At 40.1% G+C, this 25,478-nt stretch overlaps 1 protein-coding gene across 1 annotated transcript; it reads right to left on the bottom strand.

The window, feature by feature from the left end:
- Positions 1-56: 56 nt before the first annotated feature.
- On the bottom strand, positions 57-25,137 carry LOC103098396 (G-protein coupled receptor 83-like). The gene is made up of 4 exons (XM_056808793.1): positions 24,498-25,137; positions 20,777-20,902; positions 4,641-4,771; positions 57-1,103 (listed from the first exon to the last, which is right to left on the bottom strand). The coding sequence occupies exons 1-4, from the start codon at positions 24,852-24,854 to the stop codon at positions 485-487; spliced, it is 1,233 nt and encodes a 410-aa protein (XP_056664771.1). The 5' UTR covers positions 24,855-25,137; the 3' UTR covers positions 57-484.
- Positions 25,138-25,478: the final 341 nt, after the last annotated feature.

Raw genomic sequence — 25,478 nt, 5'->3', positions numbered from 1 at the left:
CTTCGAACCCAGCTCCTTGGAGTCGAGAATCAGTGATCTTTTCATGACACTGCACGGCATATCAACAAACATTTATTAAGAGTTTCTGAACAGATCTCCTGGAATTTCTCCAGGGTTATATGTACTTTTTAATGTTACAGGGTTTGGGTTTCAAACAACAACAAACGAGATCCAGGACATTAGCAAAAAGTCCCTCCTGAGTGGTGGGTAAACTAAGGCCTGGATAAGGGATCAAAAAATATCAAAAGAAAAAGTAAACCATCCCTTACTAAGTGAAGGGCAATGAACCATGGGCCTGACCCATGAGAGAAAAGAAAATGGTTGAAAGACTTGAAAGAAGAGAGGTAGACATGACCCTCTCATCCCAGAATGGCCTAAGCTATCTGGCCTGCCCTACCCCCAAGCCCAGAGTAGCTAAATCTAACCCACTTTAAGCCCCAACCTCTGGCCTGTTCGGACTGGATAGCTTAGTCACCCCAGAAAATCAAGTCATTTCTATAACAGGATTGATATTAGCTATGTCTGTGTGGTCGGTACCACTGGGGGGGTTCTCACTGGGCATAGCGCTTAAATTGGACTCCCAGAAGGGGTAGGATTCCCTCCAAATGCGTCGGAAAGGGGTGGGGGGCTGCCTCTGGTTACGTCTCATCACCTTCCTCCACCAAGAACGCAGGACAATCTTAAGCTCATTGCGGAAGCTTTTGTTGAGCCAAAAATAGATAAAGGGGTTATAGCATGTGCTACTCATGGCAAACCAGTGGAAGGCAAAGTAGAGGGCGTCATGGCTATAGATGGCCCTGCTAGACAGGAGCACCTCGTAGGAATTGAGGGGCAACCAGCAGATGGTAAAGACAATCACCACCATAGCCAGCATCTTCAGGGTCATTCTCTTCTTCTGCTGGCGCGTGATGGAGTGCTCGGTTGCTGTATCTCGGATGGCATTCCGCAGCCACAGCTTCTTGGCCATTAAGGAGTAGATGGCCAAGATCATCACCAGGGGCACGAAGTACAAGAGCAGGAAGGTTCCCAGGTCCAGGTACTTCCTGACGACATCCAAAGTGTTGGAGAACTTGGGGATGCAGATCACGTGGTCGGTTTCATTCCTGCTGTGCCCAAGACACAAACAGAGAGGGGAAGGGGGAGGAGAAGCAATCAGAGACAGAGTCAGGGGATGCCACCTCGGATTACCCAGTCATTCCCTTTTCTCATAGCACAATTCTTGGCACCCTGCAAGCACCGAAGAAATGCTTCTTAATTAGTCATCATGAGAGTTTGAAAGAGTGCTTTCTATGAACCCTTGAGGCAATGAATCATATGACCCCACAACATCTACAAGTACGGTCCACTTGGCTTTGCCCCAAGAGTCATTTCTAGCTAGAGGATCACAAGGGAAAACATCTCAGTATGTCAGAGCTCCAAAGACCCTCAGACATCACCGAGTACAACCTGAATCTCCTCTACAATATTCCCAACAAGTCTTGAAGATTTCCAGTGATGAGGAACTCACTACCTCCCAAGGTTGTCCATTCAACTTGGGAGAACATGGGGTTATTAGCAAATCTGGCTTCCAACAACTCTCTTTTGCTCTGAACTAGCCTAAAGGGAAGTAAAACAAGTCTATTCTCCCTTTTTTCTTTCTTTATAATAATATAATATATATTATATATATAATATATAACATATAATATATATAATATATAATATATAATAATATAATAAAAAAATAAATGTAATTTTTCCTTTTATTTTTGATATGTTGTTTCCCAATTATAATAACAACTTTCAACCTTTCTTTTCCAAAATTACAAGATCCAAATTGCCTCCCTCTCTTCCTTCCCTCCCCCACCCCGAGATGCCAGATCATTTGATCTGGGCTCTACATGTACGTACTTACTTCCACATCGGCCATTCTGGTGAGAGAATGCTCCCATAAACAGACCCCCCAGTAAAACTCTAAATGGACTCCGGAGAAAGAGGGTCCACTTTGATCTGCAGCAGCCTCTAGAAGCTCCTTCTCTGGAGGTGGTGAGCCTAAGGGCCTCAGAACTGTCCTAGATCATTGCATTGGCGATAATAGCCAAGTCGATCGTGGTCTATCGATCATCATCATACCACAGCGAGTTACTGTGGATGCCCAGTGTTCTCCTGGTTCTGCTTCTTCTCTCTTCCGCGTGATGGCTTAGCAGACAGTTCAGGCTGGTCCTGAGTTTTCCCTTTCCCAGACTAAATGCCCCCCATTCCATCCACCCAACGCCTTCCCCATCTTAGTCCCCTTCATCTAAACTCGAGGTCCAGGAATTTTTTCTAACACTTGGAGCATTTTTGTTCTCATTCAGTCATGTCTGGCTCTCGGTGACCCCATTTGGGCTTTGCTTGGCAAAGATGCCAGAGTGCTTTGCCATTTCCTTCTCCAGCTTTTTTTTACCAATGAGGAAACTAAGGCAAACTTGGTTTGAATCTAGTTCTTCCTGACCCTTGCCTGGAGTCACTTTCCTTCACTGTAATTGCTGGGTAATCCTATGCATTTTATTTTATGCATTTTTTAAAAGAATTTGGGGACAGCTGGGTGGCTCAGTGGATTGAGAGCCAGGCCTAGAGATGGAAGGTCTTGGGTTCAAATCTGATCTCAGACACTTCCCAGCTGTGTGACCCTGGACAAGTCACAACCTCCATCGCCCATCCCTTACCACTCTTCTGCCTTGGAACCAATACATAGTATTGATTCTAAGACAGAAGGTGAGGGGTTAAAAAAATTTAAAAGGACTCTAAGGAAGGGTTCATAGGCTTTATCAGACTGAAAGCCTAAGAGGCAAAAGGGTTCAAATCTGGACTCAGATACTTCCTAGCTTTGTGACCCTAGGCAAGTCACTTAACCTCTGTTAAACTCAGTTTCCTCATCTATAAAATGGGGATAATAACAATATCACCTACCTCCCTGGGGTTGTTGTGATGCTCAAACAAGATCATATTTGTAAAGTGCTTAGCACAGGGTCTGACACATAGGAGGAGCTTAACGAACGTTTACTTTCTTTCTTTCCTTCCTATTCCTTGAAGTGCGAACTAAGATTACACATCATGGTCTTCATAGGGGCACAGATTTAGAGCTGGGAGGGGTCACTGAGACCAAGCCTGTCATTTTATAGGTAAAGAAACTGAGGCCCAGAAAGATTAAGGGTCTTGCCCAAGGTCCCCCAAAGTACTGAGTGACAGAGGCAGGATTTGAACCCGAAGCCAGTGCTTTTTTCCTCTGCGTTGAACAGGCACTCAGAATGAGTTACAAACTGGCTAATGTTTTATGTCTAGATGTATTCCAAGTAAGCAGCAACGAGCAATCCCAGAAGAGAATAACAATTAGCACAGCCATTCATCCATTGCACATCTGGTGCGCTGTTGATTTCATAAAAGCTGGCTGCTTTGCTCAGAGATGCACCAACATGGACGTCTTTGCTGATCCTGGTATGAAATGCATAATTATAAAACGCAAATTCCTTTTCATTCACTGATGGCCTTAATCAGAGCAGAAAACCTTGATCTCTGGGAACAGAAGGGCCAATGGAAGCAGAATTCATAAGCGGACTCATTGGCACTCTTGGGGAGCTCTCATATTAGCGCAGATGTGCCTCAACTAAATGACTGGGAAATGGTCTTCATGGGCCCCTTCTTTGCTCATTTGCCTTTTCTCTGCCCACTCAGATAATGCTTGCCAAGTGCTCAGCATATGCCTGGCACATAGTAGGCACTATATTCCTTTCCAGTCTTTTCTCTTCCTTCTCATTTTCTTCCCATTTCTACTGACTCTAAAGGCATCTAGGTAGCTCAGTGGATGGAGCATTGGGCCTGCATTTGGGAAGACATGAGCTCAGTCTGTCCTCAAACACTGCCTCACTAGGAGACCTTGGGTAAGTCACTTATCCTCTGTTTGCCTAGGTGGCTCAGTGGATATAGTGGGCTTGGAGTCAAGAAGACCTGAGTTCATATCTAGCCACAGACACTAACTAGCTGTGGGATCTTGAGCAAGTCACTTCACTTCCAACCACCTTAGTTTTCTCAACTGTAAAAAGGGGATAATGATAAGTACCTACTACCTCCCAAGCTTGCTCTAAAGATCAAATGCTTAGCACGGTGCCTGGCACATAGTAGGTGTTAATAAATTATTGTTCTCTACCTACCCACTTCTTCCTTGAGACATTCTTACTGGGGGGTAGCTAGGTGGCTTGGTGGATAGAGAGCCAGGCCTAGAGTTGGAGGTCCTGGATTCCAATCTAGCCTCAGATACTTTCTACCTGCATGCCCCATGGTAAGTCACTTGACCCCCATTGCTTAGCCCTTACTGCTCTGCCTTGGAACCCGTACACAATACTGATTCTAAGATGGAAAGTGAGGGATCTTTTTAGATGTTTTTTAAACATTCCTGCCACATGTGAAGCACCCAGCAGAGAGGGAGACAGTTAGAGAGAGCTAAGGGAGGAGAGACAGGGAAAGGGACAAGAGATACTGTTTGGAAGAAGACTCATATTAACCATCTGTATGAAGAGGTCCCACTCTCTACCGCTGGGGTCCTCCAGGTGACTTTCTCTGCTCTAGCAGCTACCTGGGAGAATGAGGAAGAACTAGCAAACCTCCCCGGCCGGCGCACTCACGTAGCAAACTGCGGCAGCCTCTGGTACAGAGCATGTGGTAGGGAGAAACAGCTGGCCATGATCCAGATGACGATGATGTAGAGACCGCCCTTCATGGTGCTCATCCGGGCCTTCAGAGGATGCATGGTGACCTGGCCAGGAGAGGGGAAATACCTTTGTCAGGGAACCTTCAGAGGACCAAAGCCCAGCCAGCCGCTGGAAACGGGGCATTCACGGGCTTCTGAGGGCTAACACCGCCCTGGTGCTTACGGATTGGGACCGGGATATACACCGTTATCTGATACGGTCACTAAAGCACGGATAGAGTTCTCTGTGAGCCAAGAGTATTGGGCAAGGAGAAGCAAAAAAGAGTTTGTTGTTGTACAGGAGGCAGCATTTGAATACAGCTCAAAAGAATAAGTAGGGGTGGGAGCAGCTGGGTGGCTCAGTGGATTGAAAACCGGGCCTAGAAGTAGGAGGTCCTGGGTTCAAATCTGGCCTCAGACACTTCCTAGCTGCATGATCCTGGGCAAGTCAACCCTAACCCCATTGGAACCAATACACAGCCTTGATTCCTTTTTTAATTTAACTTTTAATTTTAATAACAAATTTCCACATAAGTTTTCTGAAGTTTTGGGATCTAAATTGTCTCCTTCCTTCTCCCCTCCCCCTCCTGGAGCTGGCATGCAATTCAATCTGGATTATTCATGTTTTATCGTGCAAAATAGTTTTCTATATTATTCATTTTTGCAAATGAATAATCTTATAAAACCAAAAACCCAAATCATATACCCTAATAAACAAGTCATAAATCCGATGTTTTCATCTGCATCCTGACCCCTACAGTTCTTTCTCTGGAGGTGGACAGCATTCTTTTTTGTAAATCCCTCCGAATTGCCCTGGACCCTTGTATTGCTGTTAGCAGCTGAGTCTATCACAGCTGGTCATTCCGCAATATTGCCGTTACTGTGCATCAGGTTTTCCTGGTTCTGCTCCTTTCACTCTGCATCAGTTCATGGAGGTCTTTCCAGTTCCAGAAATCATCCTGTTCATTATTCCTTTTAGCACAAGAGTATTTCACCCCCATCATAGACCACAATGTGTTCAGCCGTTCCCCAAACAATGGACATCCCTCTAGTTTCCAATTCTTTGCCACCACAAAAAGCACAGCTATAAATGTTTTTGTAGAAACCCGTCCTTTCTCATTTTTTAATCTTTTAATAATAATAATAATAAACTAATATTTATTTAATGTTTATTATATAAATTAAAATTATTTAATAAAATAATAAAATATTAATTAATTAAAAATTAATATTATAATAATAACTAAAAATAAATAAATAACTAGTAGTGGTATTGCTGGCTCAAAAGGTAGATATTCTTTTATCACCCTTTGGGCATAGTTCCAAATTGCCCCCCAGAATGGTTGGATCAGTTCACAACTCCACCAGCAATGAATTAATGTCCCTGTTTTGCCGCATCCCCTCCAACAATTATAACTTTTGTTTAGTATCATACTGGTGTGAGGTGCTACCTGAGAGTTGTTTTTCTTTTCCTTTCTCTAATCTAGAGTGATTTAGAACATTTTTCATATTATTATTGATCGCTATGATTTCTTCATCTTAAAAGTGATTGTTCACATCCTTTGACCATTTATCAATTGAGTATTGACTTGGGTTCTTATAAATGTGACTTAGTTCTTTATATATTTGAGAAATTAGACTTTTCTGGGAGAAATTTATTATAAAAATTTCCCCAGTTTGTTGTTTCTCTCCTAATCTTGGTTGCATTGGTTCTGTTTGTACAAAATCTTTTGGTTTAACATAATAGAAATTATTCATTTTACATCTTGTTTGGTCATAAATTTTTCCCTTCTCCATTGATCTGACAGGTAAACTATTCTATGTTCCCCTAATTTACTTATAAAAGCACTCTTTATGTTTAAATCACATGCCCATTTTGAGCTTATCTTCGTATGGGTTGTGAGATGTTGATCTAAAATTACATTTTGTCATACTCTTTTCCAATTTTCCCAACCATTCCCCAAAGCTGGGGTCTTTGGGTTTGTCAAGTACTGCTTGCTGAGGTCATTTACCCCTTGTCTATTCCATTCATCCACCCTTCTTTTTCTTAGCCAGTACCAGACTGTTTTGATGATTATTGCTTTATAGTACAGTTAAAGATCTGGTACTCCAGGGCACCTTCCTTCACTTTTTTCCATTAGATCCCTTGATATTCTTGACCCTTTGTTCTTCTAGATGAATTTTGCCATATTTTTTCTAGTCCTCTAAAATAGTTTTTTGATAGTTTGATAGGTGTGACACTGAATAAGTAAATTAATTTACGCAGGATTGTCATTCTTAGTATATTAGCTCAGCCTATCCAAGAACAATTGATGTTCTTCCAATTGTTTAGATCCAGTTTTAATTGTGTGGAGAGTGTTTTGTAGTTGTGTTCATATAGTTCCTGTGTTTGGCTCAGCAGATAGATTCCTAAGTATTTTATATTGTCTAGGGTGATTTTGAATGGGATTTCTCTTTTTAACTCTTGCCACTGGACTTTGTTGGTAATATATAGAAATGCTGATGACTTATTTGGATTTATTTTATATCCTACAACTTTGCTAAAGTCATTAATTATTTCAACTAGTTTTCAATTGATTTTCTAGGATTCTCTAAGTATACCATCATATGATCTGTGAAGTAGGATAGTTTCATTTACTCACTGCCTAGTTTAATTCCATCAATTTCTTTTTCCTCTCTAATTGCTATTGATAGCATTTATAGTACAATATTAAATAATCGAGGTGATAAGGGCATCCCTGCTTCACTTCTGAGCTTACTGGGAAAGCCTCTAACTTATTCCCATTTCAGATGGCAGTTGCTGATAGTTTTAAATAAATAGTGCTTATTATCTTAAGGAAAGGCCCTCCTATTCCTATGCTTTCTTGTGTTTTCAATAGGAATGAGTGTTGTATTTTGTCAAAGGCTTTTTCTGCATCTATTGAGATAATTGGGTGATTTCTGCTAGTTTGATTATTGATATGATCTATTACGCTGATAGGTTTCTTGTATTCCTGATATAAATCCCACTATGAATAATCCTTGTGATATATTGCTCTAATCTCTTTGCTACTATTTTAAGATTTTTGCATCTATGTTCATTAAGGAAATTGTAATTTTCTTTCTCTGTTTTTGGTCTTCCTGGCTTAGGTATTAACACCACATTTCTGTTATAAAAACAATTTGATGAGACTCCTCCTTTGCTTATTTTGCCAAATAGTTTGTAAAGCATTGAAATTAATTGTTCTTTAAATGTTTGATCAAATTCCCTTGAGAATCAATCCAGCTAGCCCTGGGGATTTTTTCTTAGGGAGTTGATTGATGGCTTATTCGATTTCTTTTTCTGAAACACAAGCAGTAGCAATTAGAGAAGAAAAAGAAATTGAAGGAATTAAAGTAGGCAATGAGGAGACCAAGATATCACTCTTTGTGGATGATATGATGGTCTACTTAAAGAATCCTAGAGATCAACTAAAAAGCTAGTTGAAATAATCAACAACTTTAGCAAAATTGCAGGATACAAAATAAACCCCCATAAGTCATCAGCATTTCTATATATCTCCAACCCATTTCAGCAGCAAAAACTAGAAAGAGAAATTACATTATAAATCACCCTAGACAATATAAAATCCTTAGGAATCTATTTGCCAAGACAAACACAGGAACTATATGAACACAACTACAAAACACTCTCCACACAATTAAAACTAGATCTAAACAATTGGAAAAACATTGATTGCTCATGGGTGGGACGAGTTAACATAATAAAAATGACAATCTTACCCAAATTAATTTACTTATTTAGTGTCATACCCATTGAACTATCAAAAAACTTTTTTATTGAATTAGAAAAAAATTATAACAAAGTTCATTTGGAAGAACAAAAGATCAAGAATATCCAGGGAAATAATGAAAAGAAATGCAAAGGAAGGAGGACTTACAGTCCCAGATCTCAAACTATACTGTAAAGCAGTGGTCATCAAAACAATTTGGTACTGGCTAAGAGACAGAAAGGAGGATCAGTGGAATAGACTTGGGGTAAATGACTTCAGCAAGACAGTCTATGACAAGCTCAAAGATCCCAGCTTGTGAGACAAAAATCCACTATTTGATAAAAAAAACTGCTGAAAAAATTGGAAGACAGTATGGGAGAGATTAGGTTTGGGTCAACACCTCACACCCTACACCAAGATAAACTCAGAATGGGTGAATGACTTGAATATAAGGAAGGAAACTATAAGTAAATTAGGTGAACACAGAATAGTATACTTGTCAGACCTTTGGGAAGGGAAAGATTTTTAAGATCAAACAAGAGTTAGAAAAAATCACAAAATATAAAACAAGTAATTTTGATTACATTAAATTAAAAACGGTTTGTACAAACAAAACCAATGAAACCAAAATTAGAAGGGAAGCAATCAGTTGGAAACAATCTTCATAACAAAAACCTCTGACAAAGATCTAATTACTCAAATTTCTAAAGAGCTAAATCAATTGTACAAAAAATCAAGCCATTCTCCAATTGATAACCGGGCAAGGGACATGAATAGGCAATTTTCAGTCAAAGAAATCAAAACTATTAATAAGCACATGAAAAAGTGTTCTAGATCTCTTATAATCAGAGAGATGCAAATCAAAACAACTCTGAGGTATCACCTCACACCTAGCAGATTGGCTAACATGACAGCAAAGGAAAGTAATAAATGCTGGAGGGGATGTGGCAAAGTAGGGACATTAATTCATTGCTGGTGGAGTTGTGAACTGATCCAACCATTCTGGAGGGCAATTTGGAACTATGCCCAAAGGGCGACAAAAGAATATCTCCCCTTTGATCCAGCCATAGCACTGCTATGATAATAAGGAAAAAAGCCTTGTACAAAAATATTCATAGCTGCGCTCTTTGTGGTAGCAAAAAAGTGGAAAATGAGGGGATGCCCTTCAGTTGGGGAATGGCTGAACAAATTGTGGTATATGTTGGTGATGGAATACTATTGGGCTCAAAGGAATAATAAAGTGGAGGAATTCCATGGAGACTGGAACAACCTCCAGGAAGTGATGCAGAGTGAGAGGAGCAGAACCAGGAGAACATAGTTCACAGGGACTGATACACTGTGGTACAATCAAATGTAATGGACTTCTCTACTAGCAGCAATGATCCAGGACAATTCTGAGGGACTTATAAGAAAGACTACTGTCCACAATCAGAGGAAAAACTGTGGGGGTAGAAACACAGAAGAAAAACAACTGATTAATCACATGGGTCGAGGGATATATGGTTGGGGATGTAGACTCTAAATGAACATCCTATTGCAAACATCAACAACATGGAAATAGGTTCTGATCAAGGACACAAGTAATACCCAGTGGAATTGTGTATCAGCTATGGGAAGGGTGGGGGCAGGTGGGTGTGGGAAAGAATATGATTCTTGTAACCAAGGAATAATATTCTAAATTGACTGAATAAAATTTTCTAAAAATAAATAAATAAAATAAAATAAAAGTATAGAAACCATGAAAAAAATACTCTAGAAACAAGAGCTCCTAGACCAGAGAGAAAATATTGCAAACAGTCAGAAAGAAACAATTCAAATATCCTGGAGCCCCAGTCCAGATTACACAGGATCTGGCAGCTTCCACATTGAAGGACCAGAAGGCTGGGAATATGATATTCTGGAAGGTAAGGGAACTGGGCCTACAACCAGGGATCACCTACCCATCAAAACTGACTACATACTTCCAGGGGAAAGTATGAGCATTTAATAAAATAGAAGATTTACAAGTATTCCTGAAGAAAAAAAAAAGTAGACTTATACAGAAATTTTGATGTCCAAATACTAAATACAAATTAAGCATAATAAGAAAGAGAAAAAGTTTAAGGGCTTCAATAAGGTCGGATGTTTATATTCCTATATGGAAAGATAATATTTGTAACTCTAAAAAGTGTTATCATTATCCTAGTAGTTAGGAGAAGTCTACAGAGACAGAGAGTATGGTAGTAAGCTGTTTAGGATGTTATGTGAAAAAACTGGGCTGAAAAAGAGAATTGTACTAAGAGAAATGGGAAGAGAGAAGTAAAATGAGGGAAATCATATCACATAAAGAGAGGCAAGGGGGAAAAACGATTAGAGTGGAGAGGAGGATGAGGGTGGTGATGGGTAATACTTAAACCTTACTTTCACTGGAATTGGCTCAGAGAGGGAAGAACAGACAGATTCACTGGCATATAGAGTTCTATCTTACCCTATAGAGAATTAGAAGGGGAATAAGAAAAGGAATGGTGGGGAAGAGAGTAATTTAAGGGAGGGGGGAGGGGGAGAGTGACTAAAAAGGAAAACACTGGTGTAGAGGGAAAGAGTGAAAAGAGAAAGGGCAGAATTAAAAGAGGAAATCAAGATGGAGCAGAATGCACTTATGGTAATCATAACCGTGAATGTAAATAGGATGAATACACCCATAAAACAGAAGCAGATAGCCAAGTGGATTAAAAACCTGAATCCTACCATATGTTGTTTACAAGAAATGCATTTGAGGCAGGTAGAAACACATAGAGTAAAGGGAAGAGGCTGGAGCAGAATCTATTGGGCTTCTACTGAGACAAAAAAAAGCAGGAGTAGCAATCATAATCTTAGATAAAGCTAAAGCAAAAATAGATCTGATTAAAAATATAAGAAAGGTAATTACATCTTGATAAAAGGAAGTATAGATAATGAAGAAATATCAATATATGGACCAAATGATATAACATCTAGATTTTTAAAGGAGAAACTAAAGGAGTTTAAGGAGGAAATAGATAGTAAAGCTATATTAGTGGGGGACCGCAACGTTCCCTCTTCAGAACTATATAAATCTAATAAAAAAATAAGTAAGAAAAAAGTAAGGGAAGTGAAAGAAATTTTAGAAAAGTTAGATTTAATAGATATCTGGAGAAAACTGAAGAGGGATAAAAAGGAATGTATCTTCTTTTCAGCAGCACATGATACACATACAAAGATTGATCAAGTACTAGAGCATAAAACCTTCACAACCAAATGCAGAAAAGCAGAAAAAATAAACACAGCTTTTTCAGATCATAAGGCAATAGAAATTATAATCAACAAAGCTTCATAGAGAAGTAAATTAGAAATTAATTGGAAACTAAATAATCTAATTCTTCAAAACTGGTAGGTCAAAGAAGAAATCATAGAAACAATCATTGATTTCATTGAAGAGAATGACAATGAGGAGACAACATCATCAACGTTTATAAATACAGCCAAAGCAGTACTCAGGGGAAAATGTATATCCCTAAGTGCTTATATCAATAACATAGAGAAAAAGCATGTCAATGAATTGGGCATGCAACCAAAAAAAACTAGAAAAAGAACAAATTAACAATCCATAGGCTAAATTGGAAATCCTAAAAATCAAAGGAGAAATTAATAAAAGTAAAAGTAAAAGAACAATTGAACTAATAAAGAAGACTAGAAGTTGGTTCTATTAAAAAAACAAATAAAATAGAATATTGGTTCATTTAATTTAAAAAAAGAAAGAAGATAATAAAATTACTAGTATCAAAAATGAAAAGGGTGACGTCACCTCTAATGAAGAGGAAATTAAAACAATCATTAAGAACTATTTTGCCCAATTATATAACAATAAATCTGATCAAATAGGTGAAATAGATGAATATTTACAAAAATGCAAATGGCCTAGATTAACAAAAGAAGACATAGAATCCTTAAATAATACCATCTCAGAAAAACAAATTGAAGCCATCAATGAACTCCACAAGAAAAAAAATCCCCAGAGCTAGATGGATTCACAAGCGAATGCTATGAAACATTTAAAGAACAATTAATCTCAATACTAAATGAACTATTTGATAAAATAAGCATATAAGGAATCCTACCAAATTCTTTTTATACCACAAATATGGTACTGATACCTAAGCCAGGAAGACAAAAAAAGGAAAGAAAATTACAGACCAATTTCCTTAATGAACATTGATGAAAATTCTTAAATAAAATACTAGCAAAGAGACTCAACAATAAATATATCACAAGAATTCTTTGCTATGACCTTGTGAGATTTATATCAGGAATGAAAGGCTGGTTTAAAATTTGGAAAACCATCATCATTATTGACCATATCAATAATCAAACTAACAGAAATCACATGATGATTTCAAGAGATACAGAAAAAGCCTTTGACAAAATACAACACACATTCCTACTGAAAACACTAGAAAACATAGGAATAAAAGGGCCTTTCCTTAGAATAATAAGTACTATTTATTTAAAACTACCAGCAAGTGTCACTGCCATGGGAATAAGTTAGAGGCCTTCCCAATAATATCAGGAGTAAAGGAAGGATTCCCATTATCACCTCTATTATTTAATACTGTACTAAAAATGTTAGCTTTAGCAATTAGAGAAGAAAAAGAAATTGAAGGTATTAAAATAGGCAATGAGGAGACCAAGCTGTCACTCTTTGCGGATGATATGACGGTCTACTTAAAGAATCCTAGAGAATCAACCAAAAAGCTAGTTGAAATAAGCAACAACTTTAGCAAACTGCAGGACACAAAATAAACCCACCCAAATCATCAACATTTCTATAAATTACCACCAAAGCTCAGCAGCAAGGGTTAGAAAGAGAAACTCCATTTAAAGTCACTCTAAACAATATGAAATATTAGGGAATCTATTTGCCAAGACAAATGCCGGAATTATATGAACACAATTACAAAACACTTTTCACACAAACTCAGATCTAAACAATTGGAAAAAGATTAATTGCTCATGGGTAGGCCAAGCTAATATAATAAAAATGACAATCCTGCCCAGATTAATTTACTTATTCAGTGCCATACCTATCAAAGTACCAAAAAACAATTTTATAGAACTAGGAAAAATAACAAAATTGAACTGAAAGAACAAAAGGTCAAGAACATCAAGGAAATGCACTGTAAAAAATGTGAAGGATGGGGGCCTGGCAGTCCCAGACCTCAAGCGGTACTATAAAGCAGTGATCATGAAAACAATTTGTTACTGGCTAAGAAACAGAAGGGTGGATGAATGGATAGAGTAGGGGTAAATGACCTCAGCAATCCAGTGTTTAATAAACCCCCAAAGCCAAGCTTTTGGGATAAGAACTCACTATTTGACAAAAACTTCTGGGAGAATTGGTAAACATATGACAAAAATTAGATTTAGATCAACATCTCACACCATATACTAAGATGAGATCAAAATGGATATATGATTTAAATATAAATTATAAGTAATTTAGGGGAACATGGAATAGTTCACCTGGTAGATAGATCTATGAAGAAGGGAAGAATTTAAGCCTAAGCAAGAGATAGATGGAGAACATTACAAGATGTCAAATGAATAATTTTGATTATATTAAATTTAAAAATGTTTGTACAAACAAAACAAATGCAACCAAGATTAGAAGGGAAGCAACAAACTGGGGGGAAATTTTATAATAAATTTCTCTGATAAAGGTCTAATTTCTCAAATACATAAAGAACTATGTCACATTTTTAAGATCCCAAGTCATTTCCCAATTGACAAATGATCAAGGGATATGAATAGATAGTTCTCAGATAAAAAATCAAAACTATTATATAAAAAATGTTCTAAATCCTTCCTGATTAGAGAAATACAAATTAAAACAACCTGACACCTATCATATTGGCCAATGTGACAGTAAAGGAAAATATTAATTGTAGGAGGAAATGTGACAAAATTGGAACACTAATGCATTGTTGGTATAGTTGTGAATTGGTCCAGTCATTCTGCAAGGCCATTCAGAATTATGCTGAAAGAGCTATAAAAGAATGCATACTTTTTAATCTAGCTATACCACTTCTAGATCTGTATCCCAAAGAGATAAAAAATGGGAAAGGACCTGTTTGTACTAAAATATTTATAGCTGTGTTTTTTCATGGTGACAAAGAATTGGAAACTAAAGAGATGTCCCTCATTTGGGGAATGGCTGAACAAATTGTGGGTATATGCTGGTGATGGAATAGTATTGTGCTGTAAGGAATGGTGAACAGGACAGTTTCAGAAATAACTGGAAAGACCTTTTGTGAACTGATGCAGAGTGAAATGAGCAGAACCAGGAGAATATTATGCACAGTAATTGCAATACTGTGAAACAATCAAATGTGATCGACTTTGCTACTAACAGCAATTCAATGATCCAGGCAATTCTGAGGGACTTATGAAAAACAATGCTCTCCACACCCAGAGAAAGGACTGGTGGAGTAGAAATGCAGAAGAAAACATATGATTTATCACTTGACTATTTGTGTATATGATTTGAGCTGTTGGTTTTATGAGATTATTCACTTACAAAAAGGAATATGGAAATGTTTTGCATGATAATATATGTACAACCCAGATTTAATTGCTTGTCAACTCTGGGAAGGAGGAGGTAGGAAGGGAGGGAGACAGCATGAATCCTATAACTTTGGGAAACTTTTGTGTAAATTTGTTATTAAAATAAAATAAAGATAAAACTAAAAAGTTATTTAAAACACACTGGAAAGCACTGGAATAAATGGGTCATTCCTTAAAATGATAAGTAGTATATATATCTAAAACCATCAGCAAACATCATCTGCAATGGGGATAAACTTGAAGCCTTCCCAATAAGATCAGGAGTGAAACAAGGATGCCCATTATAACCTCTACTATTTAACATTGTACTAGAAACACTAGCAGTAGCAATTAGAGAAGAAAAAGAAATTGAAGGTATTAAAATAGGCAAGGAGGAGACCAAACTTTTGCTCTTCTTAGGTGATATGGTGATAGACAATCCTAAAGAATCAATTAAAAAACTAGTTGAAATAATGAATAACTTAAGTAAAGTTGCAGAATACAAAATAAATCCACATAAGTCATCAGCCTTTCTATATAATTCCAACACAGCTCAGCAGCAAGAATTAGAAAGAGAAATCCCATTTGAAATCACCTTGGACAATATAAAATACTTAGGAATCTATCTCCCGAGACAAACACAGGAACTATATGAGCACAACTACAAAACACTCTCCACGCAACTAAAACTAGATCTAAATAATTGGAAAAAGATTAATTGCTCATGGGTAGACTGAGCTAACATAATAAAAATGACCATCCTACCTAAATTAATTTATTTAGTGCCATGCCTAACAAAAGACAAAAAAATATTGTATAGAATTGGAAAAATAATAACAAAGTTCATTTGGAAGAACAAAAGATCAAGGATATCCAGGGAAATCATGAAAAGAAATGCAAAGGAAGGAGGACTTGCAGTCCCAGATCTCAAACGATATTACAAAGCAGTGGTTATCAAAACAACTTGGTACTGGCTAAGAGACAGGAAGGAGGATCAGTGGAATAGACTGGGGGCAAGCGACCTCAGCAAGACAGTCTATGATAAGCCCAAAGATTCCAGCTTTTGGGACAAAAATCCACTATTTGATAAAAACTGCTGGGAAAATTGGAAGGCAGTGTGGCAGGAGCCAGGTACAGACCAATATCTCACATCCTATATATATACCAAGATAATGTCAAAAAAGATGCATGAGTTAGATATAAAGTGATACCATAATGAAATGAGGAGAACACAGACTAGTTTACCTGACAGATCTATGGAGAAAGGAAGAATTTATGACCAAATAAGAGATGGAGAGTATTAGAAGATGTAAAATGAATAATTTTGATTATATTAAATTGAAAAGGGTTTGTACAAACAAAACTAGTATAACTAAGATTAGAAGGGAAACAACAAACTGGGAGGATTTTTATAATAAATTTATCTGATAAAGGTCTCATTTCTCACATTCAGAGAGAATTAAGTCAAATTTATAAGAATACAAGTCATTCCCCAATTGACAGATGGTCAAAGGATATGAATAGTTTTCAGATGAAGAAATCAAAGCCATCAATAATCATATGAAAAATGTTCTAAATCCCTCTTGATTAGAGAAGTGCAAATTAAAGCAATGCTGAGGTACCACCTCATACCAATCAGATTGGCCAGTTTGGCAATAAAAGAAAATAATGAATGCTGGGGGGGGGGGGGATGTGGCAAAATTGGGACACTAATGCATTGTTGGTGGAGTTGTGAACTGATCCAAGCATTCTGGAGGGCAATTTGGAACTATGCTCAAAGGGCTATAAAACTGTACATACCCTCTGATCCAATAATAGCACCACCAGGTCTATACCCCAGAGAGATAATTAAAAGGGGGAAACGGCTCGCTTGTACAAAAATATTTATAATAGCAGCTCTTTTTGTGGTGGCAAAGAATTGGAAAATGAGGGGATGCCCATCACTTGGGGAATGGCTGAACAAATTGTGGTATCTGATGGTGGAATACGATCATGCTCTAAGTAATGATAAGCCAGATGATTCCAGAAAAAGCTGGAAAGATGTGCAGGAACTGATGCAGACTGAAATAAGCAGAACTGGGAGAACGCATGAGTTTGCTCTTATAACAATGACCAATATGGAAGTGGGTTTTGCATGATAATAAAAAATGAAAAGAAATTAAAAAAAAAAACCAAACCACTCGCCTTCCATCTTAGAATCAATACTGTATTTTGGTTCCAAGGTAGAAAGGCTGTAAGGGCTAGGCTATGGAGTTTAAGTGACTTGCCCAGAGTCACAGGTCCTGGGTTCAAATGTGTCCTCAGACACTTCTCTATGACACTGGGCAAATCACTTGACCCCCATTCTTCTGCCTCTGAACCAATATGTTGATTCTTAGATGGAAGGTAAAAAAACCAACCTGGCCAGTGTTTCTTAGAGTGCAGTCGTATTCCATCACAACCACCTAGCACAATGTGCCCAGCCATGCCCCAGTTGATGGACGTCCCCTCGATTTCCAGCTCTCTGCTACCACACAGAGAGCTGCTATAATGGTTTTAGAATATAGACGTCTTCCCCTTTTCCCTGCCCTCCTTTCCCCATATCCTTTTGACTGAAAACCTGGACTGTGTCCTGAGTCTCGGTTCCATGTCAACTACTACCTTTTGGACATCTACAGCTAAATCTTCCACGAGGACTTGAAACTCAACGTGTTCAAACCAAAACTCGTCATCTTCCCCCCAACTGTGTCCAGACTCTTCCGATCATCGCTGTTTCTGTCCAGGGTCAGTAATCCTCCAAGCCACCTAGATTCCAAACGTTGGTGGCATCTTTGGCCCTTCACTCTCTCTCACCCCACATGCCCAATCAGATCAGCTGGCAAATCTTTTCTCTCTATCCCCACATCATGTATGGGTGCATATACACACACACATGTATGTATGTATTTATACATACATGTATTTATACATACATGTGTGTGTAGATACGTAGATATATAGATCCCCTTCTCTCTGTTTGCATATATGTCCACTGAGTTCAGACCCTCATCACCTCCCACTTGGATCACTGCAATAGCTTCCCTGCCTGGAGTCTCTCCCCTTTCCAACCTACCCTCCACACGGTGGCCAAAGAACTTTCTGTAGCTCCTAAGTCCAACCGGGTCACTAACCTTATCAATAAACTTCAATGGCTCTCTATTACCTCTCGGATCACACAGAATCTCCTCTTTCTGCCATTTAAGCCTTCCCAGCCTGGGCCTTCCAGTCTTTCAGGTCCTCTGCCACATTACTGGCCTCCCCACATTCTACTTCCTTGCTGCGCCCCAGCCCATGCCACTCGCTCTCCCATCTCCATGCCTCTGCATTGACTGTCCCATTGCTGAAATGCCCTCTTGCCTTATCTCTGGCCCTCGTGGTCCCTGGCTTTCTTCCGGACTCAGCTCAGGTGCCGTCTTTGGAAGGGGGCCTTTCGTGGCGTCCTCAGAGGCTGGTGCCCTTCCCTCCAAGGTTACTCTATGTCTGCCTGGCGTGTGGCTCACAGATGCTAATACGTGCGTGTGTCCTCTGCCACGAAGAATATAAGCTCCTTGAGGGCAACGAGGATGTAAGTTTGTCCCTCGGCCCCAGCAAAGTGCCCAGCACGCAGAAAACATCTAATAAACGTTTGCTGATGGAAAGAAGGCTGGAGACTTTGAAACTCGGGTGATAGGGAGCCACTGAAACTCTTAAAGCAGAAGAATAGCATGGCCAGATCGAAGAAAGCCCGTTTGGACAAAACGTGAAGGATGAATGGAGTGGGGAGAGGGCAGGGGCCCCAAGAAGCCACTGAAACAGTGATCCAGTTGGGCGATAATGAAGGGCCATATGACGGGGCAGAATGTGGCTTATGGTCACTCAGAGGCCAGTCCTTCTTGCAAACCAAGGGTCGGATATCAGGCAGCTAGGTGGCAGGGAATGATGGGGATACCGCCAAGGTCCCAAGGGCCAGTGACCTTCTCTGTTTCCCAGTCACTGGTTGTACCCCTGACCCCCAAACCAGCTGGCTTGCCCTCGTCCAAAAAGGGGACTGGATAGGAGTATAAATGGGTCGGTGCAGACTATTGCCAGCAGTGAGGGCAGCATCTTTGAGGGAGAACAAAGGCACTTGCCGAGACCCAATGCTTTAGAGCTGAAAGGCACCACAGAGGCCATCTAATCTGGTGTGGGGAAGGTCATCCAAGAAGGAAAGCCACACTAAGAGAGGGCCACAGGATCTAGATGTGAACGTACTTTAAAGATCATCTAAGCTAAGCCCCATCATTCAACAGATGCAGAAACTGAGGCCAGAAGAGTCTGGTGACTTGTCCAAGACCATACTACTAATAAAAGAGCAAAGGTGGCATAGCTTCACCTCAATTTACCTCAGTTTCCTCATCTGTAAAATGGGCATAATTAATAGCACCTATCTCCCAGGGTCATTGTGAGGATCAGATACAATACAGTAATTTTTGCAAAGTATTTTGCAAGGCTTACAGCTCTCTATAAATGCTAACTATTGGGGGCAGCTAGGTAGCTCAGTGGAATGAGAGCCAGGCCTAGAGACGGGAGGTCCGGGTTCAAATCTGGCCTCAGACACTTCCCAGCTGTGTGACCCTGGGCAAGTTACTGAGAAACAAACTCACTGTTGCCTAGAAAGTGTCTATCAGACAATGCCCAAAGATCACACAGTCCAACTTTCTCATTTGACAGAGGGGGAAACTGATCCTCCTCCCACTCTTGGAGAGTTTGTGTGGTGCAGTGGAAAGAGTTCAGGCTCTGAAGTGTGGGCTGGGTTCAAATTCTGACTTTCCTACTTCTAGCTCTGTTATTTTAGCGATCATTAACCTCTCTGGGTCTCAGTTTCTTCATCTGTAAAATGAGAAGATTGGACTAGATGACCTGGACATCTTTTATTCTATGTTCCTCTCCCCGTTCCAGATTCACCCCACCTCTTTTTCCCAACTCTATACTTCCTCCTCCTCCTCCTCCTCCTCATCTGGAAACAGCTGCGTCAGTCATTTCAGACTGAGTCACGGACTTTGAAATTGGGAAGTATTTCCATAGTCATGTGGTCAAACCTATACATACAATAACATCCTAGTACATGAGAACATGCCTAAGAAGTCTTCTCTGGCCACTGCCTGAAGATCCCCCAGGAAGCCATCCCACTCACTCTCAGAACAGTCTCTTTGCATCTGCCCCCTCTACACGCACGCCTTGCTCTGGGGCCAAACATCCCCAATTCTTCACATGGTTCTCATGTGGCGTGGATTCAAGGCCCTTCCCCAGCCTGGTTGCCCTCCTCGGGGTTGGTTTGGTCTGGTTTTTAAGCCTTTCCCTTCCCTCTCAGAGTCAACACCGTGTATAGGTTCCAAGGCAGAACAGTGGTCAGGGTTAATGAGTATGAAGTGACTTGCCCAGGGTCACACAGCTGGGAAGTGTCTGAGGCCACATTGGAACCCAGGACCTCCCATCTCTGGGCCTGCCTCTCAATCCCCGGAGCCACCACCCAAGTGCCCCCATGTCTGGCTTCCCTTCAAGGCTTGTGCTAATGACCAATGAGCTGAGGCTTCAATGTGCTTTCCAACAGCCATGAGCCAAGGCTTCCTGTCCCCTGCTGAGACCCCAGCTGGTGATCTGAGCCCCACGCCCAGACACTGAGTCAGTCTCCGCCCAGCCACCCCACCTCCTCCCCAGGTGGGCTCCAGAGGCCCTCCGTACGTACCTGGTGTCGGTCCAGCGCTACGGCTCCAAGTGTCAGCACAGAAACGCTGACAGAGCAGTGATGCACAAAACGACTGAGTTGGCACATCATATACCCGAAGACCCAAGTGCTGCTGATGAAATTCACCTGCGGACGAGAGATGGCACACCAGGTGAGCCCCAAGTGCAGCCCTACCTCCCGGGGCGGGGCGGGGGGGGGGGCGTATATGAGGAAGGAGTCACGGGACAGGAAGTGAGGCCTGACGCTGCAGACTCATCCCGAACGCCGGAGAATCTACTCAAATCGATGTGAAAGGGCAGGCATGTGTGAACCCCTGAAGCAATGATGCTTCACTGGATGCCTTTACAGGTTCAAGTTCTAGCTTTGCACCTGACTACTGGGAGACCTTGAACAAGTCATCTCCTCAAGGAGAGAGAGCCTCGGTTTCTTCTGGGAAATGGCGGGCCAGGGCTGGCTGGGTCCTATAAGGTCTCTTCCAGCTTAGAAATATTAGGATAATCGCATCCAGCTCGGCATCACATTTCCTAAGAGTCCCATTCTGGAGCAGGCAAAAGCTGGTCTCTTCTGGCAATCCCTACCACTGAGCCGGACCTCCCCAAATGGACTACGAATGCCTCCTCAAGACCGTACCGTACGGAGAGCCCTCAAAGCAAGATGGGCCCAGTCACCTCCAGTGCCCTAAGTCATATGACATATTATACTACATATAATGATATGGTATTGTAAAATGCTATATATTATATTATATTACATTTGATTATGTATAATTATATACAATAGAAAATGACATTAGAATTACATTTTATATTATGTATAATTCCATGTAACATTATAAAGTTTATATAATTATATGTTGTATTATATATAACATTATTTTCATTTATAGTATAAAATTACATATAGTATATGTAATATATAATTACATAGAGTATATAATTACATATAGTATATGTAATTACATATAGTATATAATTAAATATATAGTATATATTATATAAGTATATAATTACATATAGTGTATGTAATTACATATAGTATATAATTATATGTAAGTATATAATTATATATAGTATATATTATATAAGTATATGATTACATATAGTATATGTAATTATGCTTGGTTCTATATAACATTATATATTATACATAATTACTTTTTATATTATATAATATGAAGTTAAATTAGACATATTATATGACTTCATTTTATAATAGATTCTTATGTTGCATTATGTATAACTAATTCCATTTTATATTATATATAATTATATTGTGTTTTATATAAGTAAATTTTCTATTCTACATGACTATAAAATTGAAAATGAAATTATATATAATATAATGCAATTTTATTTTATAATGCATAGAATTACATTGCATTATAGACTATATAATTATATTATCTATAACATTAATTTCATTTGCATTATACATAATTATATCATATTATACATATAACATGTAATATAAAGTGAAATTGTAAATAATCTAGCATAACTTCATTTCATAATATCTATAATCATGTTGTATTATATATAACATATATATTATTACATTTTGTAAGATTTATACCTGTATTATATATAACTAATTTCATTTTGTATTATAATTACATTGAGTTATAGATAACATTTTATGTTATAGGATTATATACAACAAACTAAAATTATATATGTAAAATTTTATTTTATAGTAAATAATGTATTATATAAGATTATGCAGTATACATAACTATATTTATAATATATAATTATATTACATAACATTAATTTCACTTTATAGTATATATAATTATATTGTAGTATATATAACACTAATTTCATTTTATTAGGCAAAATTATATTCTGTTATATAGAGCATTAATTTCATTTTATATTATACATAATTACATTTTATGTTTATATTATATATAATATTAATTTCATTTAATATTATACATAATTATATTGTGTTAGCTATATAATTAAATTTTCTATTATATAGTGAGATTATATATAATATTTTACATTATATGTGATGATAATATAGTGAAATTATACATAATACAGAGTATGTGATATTATGCATAATTATGTTGTATTATATAGAACATATATAATTATATTTCATATAGAGAAAATGAAATTGATGTCTATAATACATTTTGCATTATATATAGCATAATATATTATTTTTTTATTTTATATCGTATATGGATTGTATATATAACATATATATGTTGTTAATATATATAATATATAACATATATGTTATTATATAACAGCATTAAATATTATAGCTAATTATATATTCTATCTGTTATATAAAACTATCTCTTGTTCCTTAAGGAAGTTTGTTTCTGAATCACCCTGTGCAGTAGATTGGAATAAGGTTTCTCCATTTTACAGATGAAGAAACTGAGGCCCCTAAAGTGAACAGACTTGCCCAGGGTGTGTTTGTATTTCTACCGGCTCCTGGGATTTTCAGCCAGACCAGAGAACCCAGACCAGACCCCAGGAACAGGACCCAAAGAGAACTCGCCAAGAAACTTTTACAAACAGGCGAATCCCACGGTATGCCTTTTGCCCTACCTAGTAAATGGCGTAAATGGCCGCGTGAGGAGAATAAAAGGAGGGGAGGAGGCCTGTGGCACATAGTGCATGGAGTGCTAAGGCCTCGAGTCAGGTGGAACGGAGTTCCAACCAGACCTCAGGTTTTCCTGGATGTATGACTTTGGGCAAGTCATTTTACCCTGTTTACCTCAGTTTCCTCCTCTGTAAAATGACCTGGGAAAGGAAACGGCAAATCCCTCCAGTAAAACCTGAAATGGTGTCACCAAGTCGGAAGAAAGCGGGAAAACTCCAGACGACTACCACTAGGACGACAACGACAACAACAACAATAACAAGAGAGCATAAGGAAAAGAGGGAGAAGGAAGGCAAAGTAAAAGGAGAAAGGAGGTGAAGAAGGAGAGCAGACTGGTGGGGGTTGGGGGGGGGCAAAGGTGAAGTGTCCTCACCCGACAGAGAAGGAAAGGGAGACCTAGAGAGGGAAAGGGCAAGTAGGAGGGACTCGAACACAGCTCCTCGGCCTAGACGGCCAGTGTTCTCTGAATTTTGCCTCAATAAATGTGAAAAGCTAAGGGAGATGAAGGAAACGCTGGGATTTGGGACTAGAGGTGTAAAAGTCAGCCAGGCTTTGGGGTTTTTTTCAGATTGAGTGGTCGTTGTCTACTCCACCTCGCCCCCCCTCCCCCTTTTCAGGTAACGCGGCTTTTCCCCTAGCCTGAAGAAGGAGGAGGGGCGGGAATCTATCCAGATCTCAAAGCGCTCCGTAAATTAGTCTACAATCTCCCTTAGATAGCCGTTAACCGCGCAAAAGTGTAACCCGGGGATCTGCCCACCGTGCCTCGTGCCTAGTTTTCGGTCGTTCTATTCCTGACCCGCCCCCAACCCAGCTCAGCCCACCCCCACTCTTTCCTCATTTCTCCATTATTCTATTCCTGCCCCCCCCCAACGCCCCTCAGCCCCCCCCCACTCCTGCCTAGTTTTCGGTCCTTCTATTCCCGCCCCCCAAAAAAAACTCACCCTAGCCCACCTCCACTCCTGCCTCATTTCTCCATTATCCTATTCCTGCCCCCCCCAACACCCCTCGCCCCCCCCCCACTCCTGCCTAGTTTTCGGTCCTTCTATTCCTACCTCCCCCCAAAACTCACCCCAGCCCACCCCCACTCCTCCCTTACCAAGGTGAAAGGAGTGTGGAGCACAGTAATCAGGACGTTGGCCCCGGCTAGGTTGACGATAAAGAGCCCGGTGGCCGAGTGGACCCGCTTGCGCTTCATGATCACTTTGCACACCAGAAAATTGCCGACGAGGGAGACGATGATGACGGCCAGGTAGCCGAAGATCAAGAGGCCCCTCAGGGAGGAGTTCTTCTCCTCGAGATCGCTACTGACCGTGGTGAGGGCCAGCTTGAGGTCAGTTGAGCTGTCGGGCAGGAGCGAGAGCGGGGTGGACTCGCTGACACTGCCGTCCAACAGCCCCTGGGGCCCGGTGGGCGCACTCTGAGGGCAGCCGCTGCTGAGCGCGCCGGACTCCATGATGGGAGGGGTCGCCTTCTTCCCTCAAGGTTGAAAACGCCCACGAGGCGTCGGGGGAAGCCTACGGGGTGCCCCGGGGTGCCCCTGACGGGGTCCTCGCTCTGGAACTCCACCCAGCTGCTGCCAAGGCTAAGCCTGTCGAGGCGCACCTCCTTCCCACCCCGGTGCCCTCGAGTCTTCACCCTCCCCTGGTTCCGTCGAGGCCAAGGGCAGAATAGAGAGCTCTGGGGCTAGCCTGAGGCGGACTGCTAGTCCCTCTGACTCCCACCCGCAGTCAGCACTTTAGAGAAAGCCGGGCAGCCGGGAGACAGCCAATGGAGAAGCGAGAGAGACCCCAGACCCGCCCCTCTAAGCCCCGCCCCCTCCGAAAGCCAGACTGGAACCTGAGGGGCGCCGGGAGCCCGACCCTCCGGACTCCCTCTAAGGGTGCAGTTCCCAACCAAAATTCCCTCCCTCCTCCACCCACTCGGGCTCTCTCGGACTCTCTAGTTCTTTCTCTTCTTTTCCACTGCCTCCTTTTTCCCTACCCCCTATGACTCTCCCCCTCCCCTCCTTTTCTCACTCATTTCTCTATCTCTCCATCTCTCTCTCCCCTCTCTCCTCCAGTGCCCCCTGGCTCCCCCC

The sequence above is a fragment of the Monodelphis domestica genome, chromosome X, assembly GCF_027887165.1.
Source record: "Monodelphis domestica isolate mMonDom1 chromosome X, mMonDom1.pri, whole genome shotgun sequence".
In the NCBI taxonomy this organism is placed as follows: domain Eukaryota; kingdom Metazoa; phylum Chordata; class Mammalia; order Didelphimorphia; family Didelphidae; genus Monodelphis; species Monodelphis domestica.
This window is presented reverse-complemented; position numbering and strand designations above follow the sequence as displayed.

Coding starts and splice junctions, on each gene's coding strand:
- LOC103098396 (XM_056808793.1), bottom strand. CDS start 24,854: ATGGAGTCCGGCGCGCTCAGCAGCGGCTGCCCTCAGAGTGCGCCCACC. Junction 20,903..24,497: donor TCCACACTCCTTTCACCTTG/GTAAGGGAGGAG, acceptor TCTCGTCCGCAG/GTGAATTTCATCAGCAGCAC. Junction 1,104..4,640: donor AGGCTGCCGCAGTTTGCTAC/GTGAGTGCGCCG, acceptor TGGGCACAGCAG/GAATGAAACCGACCACGTGA.